This window comes from Pseudophryne corroboree, chromosome 1 (genome assembly GCF_028390025.1).
Source record: "Pseudophryne corroboree isolate aPseCor3 chromosome 1, aPseCor3.hap2, whole genome shotgun sequence".
Lineage (NCBI taxonomy): Eukaryota > Metazoa > Chordata > Amphibia > Anura > Myobatrachidae > Pseudophryne > Pseudophryne corroboree.
The window spans coordinates 1,710,552-1,730,617 of NC_086444.1; the positions used below are offsets into that span (position 1 = coordinate 1,710,552).

Sequence of the window (20,066 nt, forward strand, 5' to 3'; positions counted from 1 at the left end):
ACTGCCATGTTACTACCATAGTAGTGTAGGGTGCGGGTGACTGGGCACTGCCATGTTACTACTATAGTACTGTGTAGGATGTGGATGACTGGGCACTTCCATGTTACTACCATAGTACTGTGTAGGGTGTGGATGACTGGGCACTGCCATGTTGCTACCATAATACTGTGTACGGTGTGGATGACTGGGCACTGCCATGTTACTACCATAGTACTGTGTAGGGTGCGGGTGACGGCACTGCCATGTTACTACCATAGTACTATGTAAGATGCGGGTGAGTGGGCACTGCCATGTTACCACTATAGTACTGTGTGGGGTGCAGGTGACGGCACTGCCATGTTACTACCATAGTACTATGTAAGATGCGGGTGAGTGGGCACTGCCATGTTACTACCATAGTACTGTGTAGGGTGCGGGTGACTGGGCACTGCCATGTTACTTGAATTCCCCCCATAGTGGTGAGGCGCAGCGTTAACCTTTTATAATATACAGTAGGGTGCTGACTAAGGGATCTGTGTTTGTCCAACGTCACAGTAAGATGTGAGGCTAGAATGGGGGGGGTTTCCTGTGTAGTTACTATGACAGAGGGGCGTTTATCCTGGTATTGTCATTGTCCTATTTACTGGAAATATATCGGCCATAAAAGGCTCTGACACAATGATAGTGATTCGGGGATGGATGAAAGTACCACAACGTCGGGGAAAGATTGGCTGTAAGTGTGCACTCCACTTCAGCTGCTGTACTCACAACAGTACTCAGGACTAAGTTGCAAAACTTTATTAACAAGACACTACAGACAATGCAAGTAAGTGTAAACATCGGCGTTCCTCAGACACTGCTTCATCACAGCGTTCCGTCATAATCTCTCTCTGCCGCCTGGCGCTGGTTAGAGGGGGCACAGTGCCACGCGTGGCAGTACCTCATTTCCATGGATTGCCCCTGTGCTTCTCCAGCAGCTCAGGAAGATTTGCTCTATATGTCCACAGATTCCAGACACGAGACGGACTCATGGAAAGTGATGATCACAATAGAGAATGGCAGTCATTGGTCAGAGATTGGGATTACAGGTAGTAGTATGTGGGGGAATGTTATCTAGATACTGTACTTGCGCCTGTCACTGTGGAACCTGTTATTTGGAACATATAATAAAATGCAGCAGTGCGGACAAGCTTGTGTCAGGGATAGAATAATATATGGGAAATAGACCAGTTTCTGGAATAAGATTAAAACAGGATTTGGAAACATAATGTCATCCAGAATGTCCTGTGACTGCATTATCCATAACATCTACAGAGGAGGGCCTGGGTCTTACAGTGACTGGGACACCATAGAGTAGGAGCAGTAGAGAAACCATCAGTGGAAGGATGAGGACATAGTGTGACCATGGGGACTGTTCTGTGACCATATTACCTATAACATCTATGGGGGAAGAGCCTGGATCTTACAGTGATTGGGACACCAGAGAGTAGGAGCAGTAGAGGAAACCATCAGTGGAACGATGAGGACATAGTGTGACCATGGGGACTGTTCTGTGACCATATTACCTATAACATCTACAGGGGAGAGCCTGGGTCTTACAGTGACTGGGACACCATAGAGTAGAGACAGTAGAGAAACCATCAGTGGAAGGATGAGGATATAGTGTGACCATGGGGACTGTTCTGTGACCATATTACCTATAACATCTACAGGGGAGAGCCTGGGTCTTACAGTGACTGGGACACCATAGAGTAGAGACAGTAGAGAAACCATCAGTGGAAGGATGAGGACATAGTGTGACCCTGGGGACTGTTCTGTGACCATATTACCTATAACATCTATGGGAGAAGAACCTGGATTTTACAGTGACTGGGACACCAGAGAGTAGAGACAGTAGAGAAACCATCAGTGGAAGGATGAGGACATAGTGTGACCCTGGGGACTGTTCTGTGACCATATTACCTATAACATCTATGGGAGAAGAGCCTGGATCTTACAGTGACTGGGACACCAGAGAGTAGAGACAGTAGCGAAACCATCAGTGGAAGGATGAGGACATAGTGTGACCATGGGGACTGTTCTGTGACCATATTACCTATAACATCTACAGGGGAGAGCCTGGATCTTACAGTGACTGGGACACCAGAGAGTAGAGACAGTAGAGGAAACCATCAGTGGAAGGATGAGGACATAGTGTGACCATGGGGACTGTTCTGTGACCATATTATCTATAACATCTATGGGAGAAGAACCTGGATCTTACAGTGACTGGGACACCATAGAGTAGAGACAGTAGAGAAACCATCAGTGGAAGGATGAGGCTATAGTGTGACCATGGGGACTATTCTGTGACCATATTACCTATAACATCTATGGGAGAAGAACCTGGATCATACAGTGACTGGGACACCAGAGAGTAGAGACAGTAGAGGAAACCATCAGTGGAAGGATGAGGACATAGTGTGACCATGGGGACTGTTCTGTGACTATATTACCTAAAAATATCTATGGGAGAAGAACCTGGATCTTACAGTGACTGGGACACCAGAGAGTAGAGACAGTAGAGAAACCATCAGTGGAAGGATGAGGCTATAGTGTGACCATGGGGACTATTCTGTGACCATATTACCTATAACATCTATGGGGGAAGAGCCTGGATCTTACAGTGACTGGGACACCAGAGAGTAGAGACAGTAGAGGAAACCATCAGTGGAAGGATGAGGACATAGTGTGACCATGGGGACTGTTCTGTGACTATATTACCTATAACATCTATGGGGGAAGAGCCTGGATCTTACAGTGACTGGGACACCAGAGAGTAGAGACAGTAGAGAAACCATCAGTGGAAGGATGAGGCTATAGTGTGACCATGGGGACTATTCTGTGACCATATTACCTATAACATCTATGGGGGAAGAGCCTGGATCTTACAGTGACTGGGACACCAGAGAGTAGAGACAGTAGAGGAAACCATCAGTGGAAGGATGAGGATATAGTGTGACCATGGGGACTGTTCTGTGACCATATTACCTATAACATCTATGGGGGAAGAGCCTGGATCTTACAGTGACTGGGACACCAGAGAGTAGGAGCAGTAGATTAAACCATCAGTGGAAGGATGAGGACATAGTGTGACCATGGGGACTGTTCTGTGACCATATTACCTATAACATCTATGGGGGAAATGCCTAGCTCCTGACGTGATTGTGAAAATAAAAGAGTACGAGCAGTAGATGAAAATATGAGTGGATGGATGAGGATATAGTGTGACCATGGGGACTGTTCTGTGACCATATTACCTATAACATCTATGGGGGAAGAGCCTGGATCTTACAGTGACTGGGACACCAGAGAGTAGGAGCAGTAGAGGAAACCATCAGTGGAAGGATGAGGATATAGTGTGACCATGGGGACTGTTCTGTGACCATATTACCTATAACATCTATGGGAGAAGAGCCTGGGTCTTACAGTGATTGGGACACCGGGAGAGTAGGAGTAGTAGATGAAACAATCAGTGGAAGGATGAGTATATAGTGTGACCATGGGGACTGTTCTGTGACCATATTACCTATAACATCTATGGGAGAAGAGCCTGGATCTTACAGTGACTGGGACACCAGAGAGAAGGAGCAGTAGATGAAATCATTAGGGGGGAAATTAGGGTTTAGTGTGAACAGTACAGACACTGAGAGGTCATCCATGTATCTTCTGGCTTCTCAGATGAATTTTGAGGACATGTGATGGCGTGAAATAAAATAAGCCCCACGGGAACAAAGTGTTGGTGGACGTGATGGGTGTGAGGCTCACGGAGAATGTCTGTTACATGTTGTTCAACTCTAGCAAGGTCTGGTCCAACGTCTGCTGAATAGTGATGTTTTCCTCCTTAGCCACCGTAAGGGTCTCTAGAGGCACAAAGTAGCACAAAATGAGGCACAAGGTAGCATAAACTAAGGCATACAGCTTTAATATCATAAGACTGAGTAAAATATCTTTGAATACTAATATCTCAGTGGACTAGTCAACCACGAGCAGCATCTTTATGCACATATTCTGACACCATTCTAATGACCCATGTCTTACAGGGGTGCAGTCATCATGTCCCACATTCAGGTAGCCAACATCTTCACAATTGGATGTTAGGATTAGGGTTAGACTTCCACCAACATATGAGTGAATATAACACACATCTTCTTACACCACGGCAATGGACCGTGTCTAATATTGTGTAACCTTATAACAAATACAAATTGACCATATCTTACAGTGCATGGGTCTCCTAGCAGACATGAATGAGCCATGTCTCACATATTCTCCTGGCATATATGAATGAGCCATGCCTCACAGAATCTCCTAGCAGACATGAATGAGCCATGTCTCACATATTCTCCTGGCACATATGAATGAGCCATGCCTCACAGAATCTCCTAGCAGACATGAATGAGCCATGTCTCACATATTCTCCTGGCACATGTGAATGGGCCATGCCTCACAGAATCTCCTAGCAGACATGAATGAGCCATGTCTCACATATTCTCCTGGCACATATGAATGATCCATGTCTCACAGAATCTCCTAGCGCATATGAATGAGCCATGCCTCCCAGAAATCTAGCAGACATGAATGAGCCATGCCTCACAGATTCTCCTAGCACATATGAATGGGCGATGCCTCATAGATTCTCCTAGCGCATATGAATGGGCCATGCCTCACAGAATCTCCTAGCACATATGAATGGGCCATGCCTCACAGAATCTCCCAGCACATATGAATGGGCCATGCCTCACATGCATCTCCTAGCACATATGAATGGGCCATGACTCACAGATTTTCCTGGCACATATGAATGAGCCATGACTCACAGATTCTCCTGGCACCTATGAATGGGCCATGCCTCACAGAATCTCCTAGTGCATATGAATGGACCATGCCTCATAGATTCTCCTAGCGTATATTAATGGGCCATGCCTCACAGAATCAACTAACACGTATGAATAGGCCATGCCTCACAGAAGTCTCCTAGCAGACATGAATGGGCCATGCTTCACACATTCTCCTGGCACATATGGCTGAGCCATGCCTCACCATTCTCCTGGCACATATGACTGAGCCATGCCTCACAGATTCTCCTGGCACATCTCCTAGAACACCTGAATGGACCAAGCTTAAAATACATCTTCTAGCATATATGAATGGATCATATCTCACAAAAATTTCCTAGCACATATAATTGGATCATGTCTTACAGAACTTTATCACATATGAATGGGCCATGCCTCACATGCATCTCCTAGCACAAATGAATGGGCCATGCCTCACATGCATCTCCTAGCACATATGAATGGGAGATGCCTCACATGCATCTCCTAGCACATATGAATGGGCCATGCCTCACATGCATCTCATAGCACATATGAATGGGCCATGCCTCACATACATCTCCTAGCACATATGAATGGGAAATGCCTCACATGCATCTCCTAGCACATATGAATGGGCAATGCCTCACATGCATCTCCTAGCACATATGAATGGGCAATGCATCACATGCATCTCATAGCACATATGAATGGGCCATGCCTCTCCTAGCACATACGAATGGGCCATGCCTCACATGCATCTCCTAGCACAAATGAATGGGCCATGCCTCACATGCATCTCCTAGCACATATGAATGGGAGATGCCTCACATGCATCTCCTAGCACATATGAATGGACCATGCCTCATATGCATCTCCTAGCACATATGAATGGGCCATGCCTTACATGCATCTCCTAGCACATATGAATGGGCCATGTCTCACATGCATGCCCCAGCACATATGAATGAGCCATGCCTCACATGCATCTCCTAGCACAAATGAATGGGCCATGCCTCACAGAAATTATATCCTAGCACATATGAATGGGCCATGCCTCACATGCATCTCCTAGCACATATGAATGGGCCATGCCTCACATGCATCTCCTAGCACAAATGAATGGGCCATGCCTCACATGCATCTCCTAGCACATATGAATGGGAGATGCCTCACATGCATCTCCTAGCACATATGAATGGACCATGCCTCACATGCATCTCCTTATAAGTGCATCTTCCCTCTGAGTTCCTCCTAACCTCATCAGACCTGAGCTCAATATCTGTCCTACTGTACTCCTCCAATCTATTGAATGTCTCTAATATATCCTACAGTATCTCCACAATTAACCAAACTTCCAATCCATCCTACCTCCAGTACTTGTCCTACTGTTCTACATGACCAATGCCAGCTCTCCAATCCATCCCCCCTTTCTATCTATCCTACTTCTCCATCTATCCCACATTTATAATCTATCCTACCTGCCCCACTACCCCACATCTCCAATTCCAGCTTTCAATCCATCATATCTCTCCAAACTGTCCTACTACCCTACCTCTCCCATCCTACCTCTCCAATCTATCCTCCTGCCCTACCTCTCCAATCTATCCTACTTGTCCTACTGCCCTACCTTACCAATGCCAGCTCTCCAATCAATCCTACCTCTCCAATCTATTCTACTGCCCTACCTCTCCAATCCCATCTCTCCAATCTATCCAACCATTTCTATCTATCCTACCTCTCCAATCTATCCTTCTACCATACCTCTCCCATCCTACCTCTCCAATCTATCCTACCTGTCCCACTACCCCACATCTCCAATGCTAGCTTTCAATCCATCATATCTTTCCAAACTAATCTACTACCCTACCTCTCCCATCCTACCTCTCCAATCTATCCTTCCACCCTACCTCTCCCATCCTACCTCTCCAATCTATCATACTGCCCTACCTCTTTAATCCCGTCTATCCCACCATTTCTATTTATCCTACCTCTCCAATCTATCCTACTACCCTACCTCTCCAGTCCCAACTCTCCAAACCATCCTACCTCTTCAATCTATCCTACCTCTCCAGTCCCATCTCTCTAATCTATCCCACCTTTTCTATCTATCCTACCTCTCCAATCTATCCTACCTGTCCTGCTGCCAAACCTCACCAATCTCATCTCTCCAATCCATCCTACCTCTCCAATCTATCTGATCTGTCCTACTACTCTACCATACCAATGCCAGGTCTCCAATTCATCCTACCTCTTCAATCTATCCTACTACCCTACCTCTCCCATCGCATCTCTTCAATCTATCCCACCTTTTTTATATATCCTACCTCTCCAATCTATCCCACCTCTATAATCTATCTGACCTGTCCCACTACCCCGCATTTCCAATGCCAGCTCTTAATCCATCCTACCTCTCCAATCTATCCTACGACCCTACCTCTCCCATCCTACCTCTCCAATCTAATCTACCTGTCTACTACTCTACCTTACCAATGCCAGCTCTCCAATCCATCCTACCCCTCCAATCTATTCTACCTGTCCTACTACTCTACTTTACCAATGCAAGCTCTCCAATCTATCCTACCTCTCCAATCTATCCTACCTGTCCTACTACTCTACCATACCAATGCCAGCTCTCCAATCCATCCTACCTCTTCGGTCTATCCTAGTACCCTACCTCTCTAATCTATTTTACTACCCTACCTCTTCCATCGCATCTCTTCAATCTATCCCACCTTTTCTATCTATCCTACCTCTACAATCTATCCTACCTGTCCCACTACCTCACATCTCCAATGCTAGCTCTCAATCCATCCTACCTCTCCAAACTATCCTACTACCCTACCTCTACCATCCTACCGCTCCAATCTGTTCTACCTGTCTGCTACTCTACCTTACCAATGCCAGCTCTCCAATCCATCCTACCTCTCCAATCTATCCTACCTGTCCTACTACTCTACCATACCAATGCCAGCTCTCCAATCCATCCTACCTCTTCAGTCTATCCTAGTACCCTACCTCTCTAATCTATCCTATTACCCTACCTCTTCCATCGAAACTCTTCAATCTATCCCACCTTTTCTATCTATCCTACCTCTCCAATCCATCCCATCTCTACAATCTAGCCTACCTGTCCCACTTCCTCGCATCTTCAATGCCAGCTCTCAATCCATCCTACCTCTCCAAACTATCCTACTACCCTACCTCTCCCATCCTACCGCTCCAATCTATCCTACTACCCTACCTCTCCCATCCTACCTCTCCAATCTATTCTACCTGTCTACTACTCTACCTTACCAATGCCAGCTCTCCAATCCATCCTACCTCTCCAATCTATCCTACTATCCTACCTCTCCAGTTCCATCTCTCCAATATATCCTACCTTTTCTATCTATCCTACCTTTCCAATGCATTCTCCTCTCCAATCTATCCTACTACCCTACCTCTCCAGTCCCATCTCTCCAATCTATCCCACCTTTTCTATCTATCCTGCCTCTCCAATCTATCCTACCTGTCCCACTACCCCACATCTCCAATGCCAGCTCTCAATCCATCCTATCTCTCCAATCTATTCTACCTTTTCTACCTATCATACCTCTCCAATCTATCCTACTATCCTACCTCTCCAGTCCCATCTCTCCAATCTATCCTACCTTTTCTATTATACCTCTCCAATCCCATCTATCTATCTATCTATCTATCTATCTATCTATCTATCTATCTATCTATCTATCTATCTATCTATCTATCTATCTATCTATCTGTAGTGGATCCTATCTCTCCAAACTATCAGTTTTATCCAATCAATCCCACTTGTCCAATCTATCCTATTTCTCCAGTCTATCTTACCTATCCAATTCAGTCGCTCCAATCCCTGCTCTCCAAACTATCCTACCTATCCCACTACCTTAATTCTCCAATCTATCTCACCTCTCCAGTCTAGCCCCTCTCCAGTCTATAGGTGTGTACATACTATATGATATCGTGCAATCTTGTCACTTTCAACCAATCTGCACAAATATACCCAATCTATCATTTATATGCATTGTTCATTGCATCATCCCATCTGAGGTGCTACATGTCAGATGGGGCAAATCCATGAATGACGCAGTGTTGTTAAGTACTGTACAGTATGTCATGATATTTTGTGTTGCCATACAATGGATCTTGCAGTGTGTACTGTACATAAAAGAGATATATTGTTACATTGCATCAATGCAATGCTGGGCTATCCTATCCAATCTATTCTAAATATCCCACCACCCTACCTCTCCAATCTATCATGTCTCTCCAGTCTATCCCTCTTGTACAATCTACCCTACCTCTCCAATATACCCTAAATATCTAATAACTTTACCTCTCTAATCTATCACACCTCTCCAGTCTATCCTATCTCTTCAGCCTATCCCTCCGCTGTAATCTACTCTACATCTAAAATCTATTTTGTCTTCAATCTACCCCAAATATCCCACTACCTTACCTCTCCAATCTATCTTGTCTCTACTGTCTATCATATTTCTCCAATCTATGCTACCTCTACCCTCCCCTCGCTCCAATATCTTCCACCCCTATAATCTATAAACCCTCTCTAATTTACCCTACCTCTCCCATCTATCCTGTCTTTCCAGTCTACGCCACCTAATTTACCCTACCTCTCCCATCTATCCTGTCTTTCCAGTCTACGCCACCTAATTTACCCTACCTCTCCCATCTATCCTGTCTTTCCAGTCTATGCCACCTAATTTACCCTACCTCTCCCATCTATCCTGTCTTTCCAGACTATGCCACCTAATTTACCCTACCTCTCCAATCTATCCTGTCTTTCCAGTCTATGCCACCTAATTTACCCTACCTTTCCCATCTATCCTGTCTTTCCAGTCTGTCACCTAATTTACCCTACTGTACACTCCCCCATCTATCCTGTCTTTCCAGTCTATGCCACCTAATTTACCCTACCTCTCCCATCTATCCTGTCTTTCCAGTCTACGCCACCTAATTTACCCTACCTCTCCCATCTATCCTGTCTTTCCAGTCTACGCCACCTAATTTACCCTACTGTACCTCTCCCATCTATCCTGTCTTTCCAGTCTATGCCACCTAATTTACCCTACCTCTCCCATCTATCCTGTCTTTCCTGTTTATGTCACCTAATTTACCCTACTGTACCTCTCCCATCTATCCTGTCTTTCCAGTCTACGCCACCTAATTTACCCTACCTCTCCAATCTATCTTGTCTCTACTGTCTATCATATTTCTCCAATCTATGCTACCTCTACCCTCCCCTCGCTCCAATATCTTCCACCCCTATAATCTATCAACCCTCTCTAATTTACCCTACCTCTCCCATCTATCCTGTCTTTCCAGTCTACGCCACCTAATTTACCCTACCTCTCCCATCTATCCTGTCTTTCCAGTCTATGCCACCTAATTTACCCTACCTCTCCCATCTATCCTGTCTTTCCAGTCTATGTCACCTAATTTACCCTACTGTACCTCTCCCATCTATCCTGTCTTTCCAGTCTATGCCACCTAATTTACACTACCTCTCCCATCTATCCTGTCTTTCCAGTCTACGCCACCTAATTTACCCTCCCTCTCCCATCTATCCTGTCTTTCCTGTCTATGCCACCTAATTTACCCTACCTCTCCCATCTATCCTGTCTTTCCCGTCTATGCCACCTAATTTACCCTACCTCTCCCATCTATCCTGTCTTTCCATTCTATGCCACCTAATTTACCCTACCTCTCCCATCTATCCTGTCTTTCTAGTCTATGCCACCTAATTTACCCTACCTCTCCCATCTATCCTGTCTTTCCAGTCTATGCCACCTAATTTACCCTCCCTCTCCCATCTATCCTGTATTTCCAGTCTATGCCACCTAATTTACCCTACCTCTCCCATCTAACCTGTATTTCCATTCTATGCCACCTAATTTACCCTACCTCTCCCATCTATCCTGTCTTTCCAGTCTATGCCACCTAATTTACCCTACCTCTCCCATCTATCCTGTCTTTCCAGTCTATGCCACCTAATTTACCCTACCTCTCCCATCTATCCTGTCATTCCAGTCTACGCCACCTAATTTACCCTCCCTCTCCCATCTATCCTGTATTTCCAGTCTATGCCACCTAATTTACCCTACCTCTCCCATCTAACCTGTATTTCCATTCTATGCCACCTAATTTACCCTACCTCTCCCATCTATCCTGTCTTTCCAGTCTATGCCACCTAATTTACCCTACCTCTCCCATCTATCCTGTCTTTCCAGACTATGCCACCTAATTTACCCTACCTCTCCCATCTATCCTGTCTTTCCAGTCTATGCCACCTAATTTACCCTACCTCTCCCATCTATCCTGTCTTTCCAGTCTATGCCACCTAATTTACCCTACCTCTCCCATCTATCCTGTCTTTCCAGTCTATGCCACCTAATTTACCCTACCTCTCCCATCGATCCTGTCTTTCCAGTCTATGCCACCTAATTTACCCTCCCTCTCCCACAGAGCCGCAACTAGTTGTGTGCTGAGTGTGCCTTGCACACAGCGCACACGTGGAGGGAGCGCATCGCTGATGATGGATAGTGGTCAGCATCAGCAGGGAGCCAGGATACTGAATGCAGAAAGCAGGAGTCAGGACAGCTCCGGAGCTGTTCCCTAGCCTGCCCGTGCAGCCCAGCCTCCCACTCGACACTATCAGGCCAAATGTACCTCTCTGGTACAGTGATGTCTCCCCCCACACCTTCCCCAAATGCCGGAGCAGGTGCTAGGTCATAGCGTTCAGCGGACTCGGTGGTGGGAGCGACGGGGCGTGGTGTTGTACACGCGGCCACCCGCCTACACGACCACCCGCCTGTAAGCACCAGCCAGGCCCAGGTCTGAAGTCCGCCTGAGCCCCCCGCCACTGAGGAGTCCTGCTGGCTGCCACCCACGCAGTCCGGGGTCCCGGCAGCAGCACAGCACTCGGCCAGACTCAGCACTGGAGAGAGAGTGCTGACCCCGCCCTCCGCCTGGTGAGTTCGGATTTTTTTTCTCTCTCTGGGCGGGATGCATAAGTTTTCGCCGCGGTAATGTTTATTTCAATGCCTGTATTCGCTGCGCTCCTTTTTACCTCTTCGCCGGTATGCAGCAAAACCCACCCATCCTAGAGTGCACTGTGATAACACGCTTCCTCCGCGATGTCCTAGTGTCCCCTGTAGCCGTGCCTCCCCGAGTTTAGGATTAGCCAACACCCGGGTGGCAGGGTTTACGGCAGCGGAGGGTGAGGAGGGAGAGAGAGGGGGAGGGGGGCAGGTTGGGGATAAGGACCATCAATGAAGGAAGTAAGGTGATACCGCCTACGAACACCCCTGTCTGAATACACCCACCCACATATTCCACTACAATAGGCAAGTAAATCGGGGAATACAAAAAGAAATTAAACCAATTGTGCACAAAGAGAAAAAAAAAAGTGTACAGCTAAAACTATCTTACTTCGGACACTTAAAAGCAATAACAGCATTCGAGATCAGCATCTCCGTCTAATATATCCACAAAGTCCCTTGAACTGCAAGCATTAGATGGAAGACGAGACCAGTCATAGTAGTCTATGAGGACAAGCCGCGATGCCGCCGGGATGCGAGCCAGACTGGTATGCGGACACCACAAACAGCGCGAGTGCCCTAAAAGGCTTTCCTCCATATGCGAAGGAGTATTGTAGACAGAAAAGCACACAAATCGCAGCGCTAATACATTGGTGCATCCCACCCTCTCTCTCTCTCAGATCCTTCCCCTTGTCTCTTTCATGTTCTTCCCCTCTCTCTTTCTCTCTTCCTCGCTCCCACTCTCTCTTTTTGTAAAAATGGGTCTCTGTCTGCTGTACTGTGTAAAAAGGGGACGCTGTCTGCCGTAATGTGTAAACAAGGGGACGCTGTCTGCCGTTATGTGTAAAAAGGGGGATGCTCTCTGCCGTAATGTGTAAAAAAGGGGACGCTGTCTGCCGTAATGTGTAAAAAAGGGGATGCTGTCTGCCGTAATTTGTAAAAAAGGGGACGCTGTCTGCCGTTATGTGTAAAAAAGGGGACGCTGTCTGCCGTAATTTGTAAAAAAAGGGGATGCTGTCTGCCGTAATTTGTAAAAAAAAGGGGACGCTGTCTGCCGTTATGTGTAAAAAGGGGACGCTGTCTGCCGTTATGTGTAAAAAAGGGGTCTCTGTCTGCCATTATGTGTAAAAAGGGGACTTTGTCTGCCGTAATGTGTAAAAAAAGGGGACGCTGTCTGCCGTTATGTGTAAAAAGGGGACTTTGTCTGCCATAATGTGTAAAAAAAGGGGACGATGTCTGCCGTTATGTGTAAAAAGGGGGACACCGTCTGCCTTAATGTGTAAAAATGGGACGCTGTCTGCCGTAATGTGTAAAAAGGTGACGCTCTCTACCGTAATGTGTAAAAGGGGGACGCTTTCTGCCGTAATGTGTAAAAAGGGGGACTGTCTGCCGTAATGTGTAAAAGGGGCTCTACCTGGTGTAGTGGCGCTACTGTGCAGCGTAATTAAAAAAATGGAGACTACTGTGCACTGTAGTATGAATTGGTATTATTTTGTGGCCACGCCCCTTCCCCATGAAGCCACGCCCCTATATTCTTTTTTGCGCGCCTACGGCGCGCACTGCCCCTATCTTGCTTGGTGTGTGTTTGTGGGGGGCGCCAATGCCATTTCTTGCACACAGCGCTAAAATGCCTAGTTACGGCACTGCTCTCCCATCTATCCTGTATTTCCAATCTATGCCACCTAATTTACCCTACCTCTCCCATCTATCTTGTATTTCCAGTCTATGCCACCTAATTTACCCTACCTCTCCCATCTATCCTGTCTTTCCAGTCTATGCCACCTAAATTACCCTACCTCTCCCATCTATCTTGTATTTCCAGTCTACGCCACCTAATTTACCCTACCACTCCCATCTATCCTGTCTTTCCAGTCTACGCCACCTAATTTACCCTACCTCTCCCATCTATCCTGTCTTTCCAGTCTACGCCACCTAATTTACCCTACCTCTCCCATCTATCCTGTCTTTCCAGTCTATGCCACCTAATTTACCCTACCTCTCCCATCTATCCTGTCTTTCCAGTCTATGCCACCTAATTTATACCTCTCCCATCTATCCTGTCTTTCCAGTCTACGCCACCTAATTTACCCTACCTTTCCAATCTATTCCACCTCTGCAATCTATCCCAGTGTATTCTATTTCTCCTATCTATTTTACATCTCCAATCCGTCCCACCTCTTCAACATATCCCATCTGTCCAATCTCTGCTACTTTTCCAATGTATCCTATCTCTCCAATCTATCATACCTGTCCAATCAACCCTACCTTTCCATTCTATAGTGCATGTCCAATCTATCCCACCTGCCCACTCTCTTCTACCTCTCCAATCTATCCTACCTGTCCAATCAAGGATACCTTTCCAATCTATTCAACCTCTCCAAACTATCCTTTCTCCCCAATTTGTCTATCATGTTTCCACACATTGTACTCACTGAGGGCTTTGCTCTAAGCATTTTAAAATATACGTAGCTTAAGTCTCTGACATTGCCCAATGACTTTTCACTCCATAAGTGATATGTTATATTCCCTTAATGTTTGCAATTCTCCCACTTTCTGGTGAATTTTCCAATCTTGTTCAGAGAATTGCTTATCTGAGATAAAAGTATTTTGCCATCAATTCACAGAATGATCTGATACATTGGTCTACACCACAGAATGATCTGATAAATTGGTCTACACCACAGGAATGATCTGATACATTGATCTACACCACAGAATGATCTGATACATTGGTCTACACCATGGGAATGATCTGATAAATTGGTCTACACCACAGGAATGATCTGATATATTGGTGTACACCACAGGAATGATCTGATATATTGGTGTACACCACAGGAATGATCTGATATATTGGTCTATACCACAGAATGATCTGATACATTGGTCTACACTACGGGAATGATCTGATATATTGGTATACACCACAGGAATGATCTGATATATTGGTCTACACAACAGAATGATCTGATACATTGGTCTACACTACGGGAATGATCTGATATATTGGTCTACACCACAGAATGATCTGATACATTGGTCTACACTACGGGAATGATCTGATATATTGGTCTACACCACGTGAATGATCAGATACATTGGTCTACACCACAGAATGATCTGATACATTGTCTACATCATGGGAATGATCTGATACATTGATCTACACCACAGAATGATCTGATACATTGGTCTACATCACGGGAATGATCTGATACATTGGTCTACACCACAGAATGATCTGATAAATTGGTATACACCACAGGAATTATCTGATATATTGGTGTACACCACATGAATGATCTGATTTATTGGTCTACACCACAGAATGATCTGATACATTGGTCTACACTACGGGAATGATCTGATATATTGGTCTACACCACAGGAATGATCTGATACATTGGTCTACACCACAGTATGATCTGATACATTGGTCTACACTACGGGAATGATCTGATATATTGGTCTACACCACAGAATGATCTGATACATTGGTCTACACTACGGGAATGATCTGATATATTGGTCTACACCACAGGAATGATCTGATATATTGGCCTACACCACAGGAATTATCTGATACATTGGTCTACACCACAGAATGATCTGATACAATGGTGTACACCATATAAATGATCTGATACATTGGTCTACATGACAGAATGATCTGATACATTGCTCTACACCACAGGATCTGCTTATCTATAACACAAGATACCCATAAAGCGTGTTCGGTAAAACAATAGCATATATAAAAACATATAACAATAGTTATATATATATATAAAGAAGATTTCTTGATTTTTTTCATGGATTAAGGTCCTTTAGTTTGTATTTTTTATGGGACTAAGCATCTGAATGTGAAGAAGAAATGGAGACAGTGAGACAATAAGAAGAAGCAGGTAGGTAGAGAAGATAGACTTTATTTAGTTGTCAGCAAAGAGCGATGCAACCTCATATTGTAGTGGGGACGTATCCCCAGAGGACGTCCATATGGCATGTAAATCTGTACCCATCACTAGCACTCTCCTGCACCCACTCACATCCTGAGACAGAGACTGACACATTCTACACAGTCAATGAGGCAGATCCAGGTTTATGTACAATGCACGAGGAGCTGGTAACACACTGGCATTTCCTGCAGTCATTACCAGAAGGAAAAGGCAGTGGCTGGACACTAAGTACCCCATGGCTGGGTAAGGCTGGGAGACATGCATGAAATAAAGATAACACACAAGTGATGTAGCAGTAATCCAGGGACAGGCAGCGAAAGAGAGTCTTGTGTAGAGGGTGGAAGGTGCCATGAGCACAGCAGGAGAAGGTGGTAAAAGGACAGATCATGGCAGGTGAGACAACGTCTGGAAACCGAGCTCAGAGGGAGGTGATGTCATTAAGGGCATTGTCCAGCTCCTCACTGATGGCCTTATACTTCATCTTCTGAGAATACACCTCATCTGGAGAACATCAACAGCAGACACACAGAATAGGAGAGGACACCATGACGGGTGGAGAGGACGTATGGGTAGACCAAAGATCAATTAGAAGGAACATTTAGATTGGAGAGGATGACACAGGAGGAAGAATACGTGTGGGTGGGAGGAGACGTTGTTACATGAAAACAAGGAGGAACAAGAAGTGACGTCCGGGAAAATGACATGAAAAGTGAAAAGATTAAAATGACATAAGAAAATCAAAGTGTAAAAAATCTGCTACAGATATAACCTCAAACTAAAACAGACTACTGCAGAGGGGAGGCATTCAATTTGATGGTTGTCGGGGTTCCGGCTGTCAGGAGCCAACGCCGGAATTCCAACAACTGGTGAAATACCGGCGTCAGAATCCCGACCGCCGGCTGAAATCCCAACTCGTGGACCACCACCCGAGGGGAAATATAACCACGACCCTAAGTGTGGCGAGCACAGTGAGCCCACGAGGGGGCGCAATGCGCTCGCCGCTGGTATTCCTGGCCGTCGGGATTCTGGCATCGGTCTCCCAACCGCTGGGATCACCACAGCCAGGATACCATATTAATCCCCTGCAGAGATGAGTCGTCATACACTACTGTCGCAATAGCGCCAAACAGCCCTTCTCATATCCCCTGCGACTCAGATTGTGCCAAGCGTCTCCTCGAATGTGCATCATAGTCTCAATGCAACGCAACAAAGCTGCTTCAAAGGACCGCACTGATTTACTTATTATGTGACACTTGTATACCTGTGTGTCTGAATGTGTATACAAAGTGCTACCATACAGCAACTGCGGCCTTTTCACGCCCAGTTACAATGAGCTTCATCCGTCACTTTGTACATACAGTATTTAGAACTAGTTCCTGTGAGGTTAAAGTCGCACCCCGGCTTCTCTGGAACAACCTGAGTGATGTTTCGTTGCCTCTGTGGTGCGAATAAGACTCAAAGTTAAAGGAGAAGTTGCGACACTACATCAGTGGGCGCGGTTCGCTCACACCAGGCGCCTCGCGCTGTATGGGAGCTGGGGGTGCGCGGCGTGCCTAGGCGAGTCTGCACCTCGGCCCGCCGCAGAGCGTACAGAGACGCTCCCGTTCAAAGTGAATAAGGCGCTTGCATGTCTACGGCACACACGCTTCCCATTCATTCCCAGTGGTGTGCCTCACCGGGTGCAACAAGTCGCAGACGCAGTCACGATTAGCGTGGTTCCATCTGTATTGAGGCTAGGTATATAAGGACACATTTGTACATAAGGGTGCAAGGGCAACAGACTGCTGAGAAATGTCAGCAACCTGTGAAAATAATGTTACCTTCCAGATCATCAATGGTCTTCTCCAGCTTGGCCACTGATTTCTCTGCAAACTCTACTCTGCTTTCCGTCTGAGGAAACAATGAAACAACAACTTAAACAATGTAAAATGTAAGCGGTGCAAAAACCTTCTGTGGCCCAAAATGTGGAGATGTCAATCATCTCTGCTGCTTACACCAGCGCGGTCTTACCTCCTTCAGCCGCTCCGTAAGATGCCTGATCTCTTCCTCATATTTGTCTTCCTTTGATGAATACTATGACAGGACACATGGATAATATTAGGAAAATGACAATCCTTCCATAAATCAGAGACAAAGAACAAGAAGATCTGTGAATCACACCGCGTTTCATACTAGGATTAGCAGTGTTAGAAGCTGGAGCCATCATGTGTCGGGACAGACGGGACTGGCGTTCACTACATACTGGAGGGACGGAACCTCCACAACATACAACAGCAAGATACTACTGGGGTCCCTGCAGTATTAGGAGTGTCTCTACGTGTTAGAACAGGTAATACTATCCTGAACGCAAACACTGGATACCTTATCAGCTTGAGCCTCAATGGACTTAAGATTATTGGTGACATTCTTCAGTTCCTCCTCCAAGTCACCACATTTACTGTTCCAAGATATTAACACAGGGGACGGAAATGGGAAGTGGGGATTTGGGGGTACACAAAATGGTGGAACAGAGAAGACAAGGGAGGTAGAAAATAAAACGGTAGAATAGTAACAATGAGTTTGTGTGGGAAAGAAAACAGAGAATGAAGTGACAGCAAAATACAGTAATATAGATAGACTGAGATATATATAAAGCATGAGGAGAATAAAACCGCTAACACCAGTATATGCCATATATCTACTCTTGTGTCTGCAAAACCTTCCACTTGGCCAATACCAGGATTATAGTGCCACCATACACCCACATATGGACTACGTAGATACACACCAGGCAATACCATAGCGATGACTACAAAGTAATAGTGCATGGAACAAGCCAATATTGATGAAATTTGGTGGTTTGTCTCTGCTTCTAGAGCCGCCATGCTGTGGCTGTCTCAGGTCTATCAGCGTCATTGTAGGAAGAGCAGAGAGTGACAGTGAAGCCAGGAGTGAGAGCCACCATGTTGCGGCTGTCTCAGGTCTATCAGCGTCATTGTAGGAAGAGCAGAGAGTGACAGTGCAGTCAGGAATGAGAGCCGCCATGTTGTGGCTGTCTCAGGTATATCAGCGTCATTGTGGGAAGAGCAGAGAGCGACAGTAGAGTCGGGAGAGAGAGCCGCCATGTTGTGGCTGTCTCAGGTCTAGCAGCGTCATTGTGAGAAGAGCAGAGAGTGACAGTAGAGCCAGGAGTGAGAGCCGCCATGTTGTGGCTGTCTCAGGTCTATCAGCGTCATTGTAGGAAGAGCAGAGAGTGACAGTGGAGCCAGGAGTCGGAGCCACCATGTTGTGTCTGTCTCCAGTCTATCAGTGTCATTGTGAGAAGAGTAGAGAGCGACAGTGGAGTCAGGAGTGAGAGCCGCCATGTTGTGGCTGTCTCAGGTCTATCAGCGTCATTGTAGGAAGAGCAGAGAGTGACAGTGCAGTCAGGAGTGAGAGCCGCCATGTTGTGTCTGTCTCCGGTCTATCAGTGTCATTGTGAGAAGAGTAGAGAGCGACAGTGGAGTCAGGAGTGAGAGCCGCCATGTTGTGGATGGCTCAGGTCTATCAGCGTCATTGTAGGAAGAGCAGAGAGTTACAGTGGAGCCAGGAGTGGGAGCCACCATGTTGTGGCTGTCTCAGGTCTATCAATGTCATTGTGAGAAGAGCAGAGAGTGACAGTGGAGCCAGGAGTGAGAGCCGCCATGTTGTGGCTGTATCAGGTCTATCAGCGTCATTGTGAGAAGAGCAGAGAGCGACAGTGGAGCCAGGAATGAGAGCCGTCATGCTGTGGCTGTCTCAGGTCTATCGGCGTCATTGTAGGAAGAGCAGAGAGTGACAGTGGAGTCAGGAGTGAGAGCCGCCATGTTGTGGCTGTCTCAGGTCTATCGGCGTCATTGTAGGAAGAGCAGAGAGTGACAGTAGAGTCAGGAGTGAAAGCCGCCATGTTGTGGCAGTCTCCGTTCTATCAGCGTCATTGTAGGAAGAGCAGAGAGTGACAGTAGAGCCAGGAGTGAGAGCCGCCATGTTGTGGCTGTCTCCGGTATATCAGCGTCATTGTAGGAAAAGCAGAGAGTGACAGTGGAGTCAGGAGTGAGAGCCGCCATGTTGTGGCTGTCTCAGGTCTATCGGCGTCATTGTAGGAAGAGCAGAGAGTAACAGTAGAGCCAGGAATGAGAGCTGCCATGTTGTGGCTGTATCAGATCTATCAGCGTCATTGTGGGAAGAGCAGAGAGTGA

At 46.2% G+C, this 20,066-nt stretch overlaps 1 protein-coding gene across 2 annotated transcripts in view; it reads right to left on the minus strand.

The window, feature by feature from the left end:
- Window positions 1–762: 762 nt before the first annotated feature.
- Window positions 763–20,066, minus strand: part of TPM2 (tropomyosin 2) — an 80,209-nt gene continuing 60,905 nt past the window's right edge. The window contains exons 6-9 of one of the 2 annotated variants that reach the window (XM_063957471.1): window positions 18,232–18,307; window positions 17,881–17,943; window positions 17,691–17,760; window positions 763–3,881 (exon numbers count right to left, since the gene is read on the minus strand). In XM_063957471.1, the coding sequence (XP_063813541.1) occupies window positions 3,799–3,881; window positions 17,691–17,760; window positions 17,881–17,943; window positions 18,232–18,307 (292 nt within the window). In that variant the 3' untranslated portion in view covers window positions 763–3,798. Of the gene's footprint in view, window positions 3,882–15,824; window positions 16,372–17,690; window positions 17,761–17,880; window positions 17,944–18,231; window positions 18,308–20,066 lie in introns of those variants that run through there. The other variant, XM_063957470.1, reaches the window with a different exon arrangement.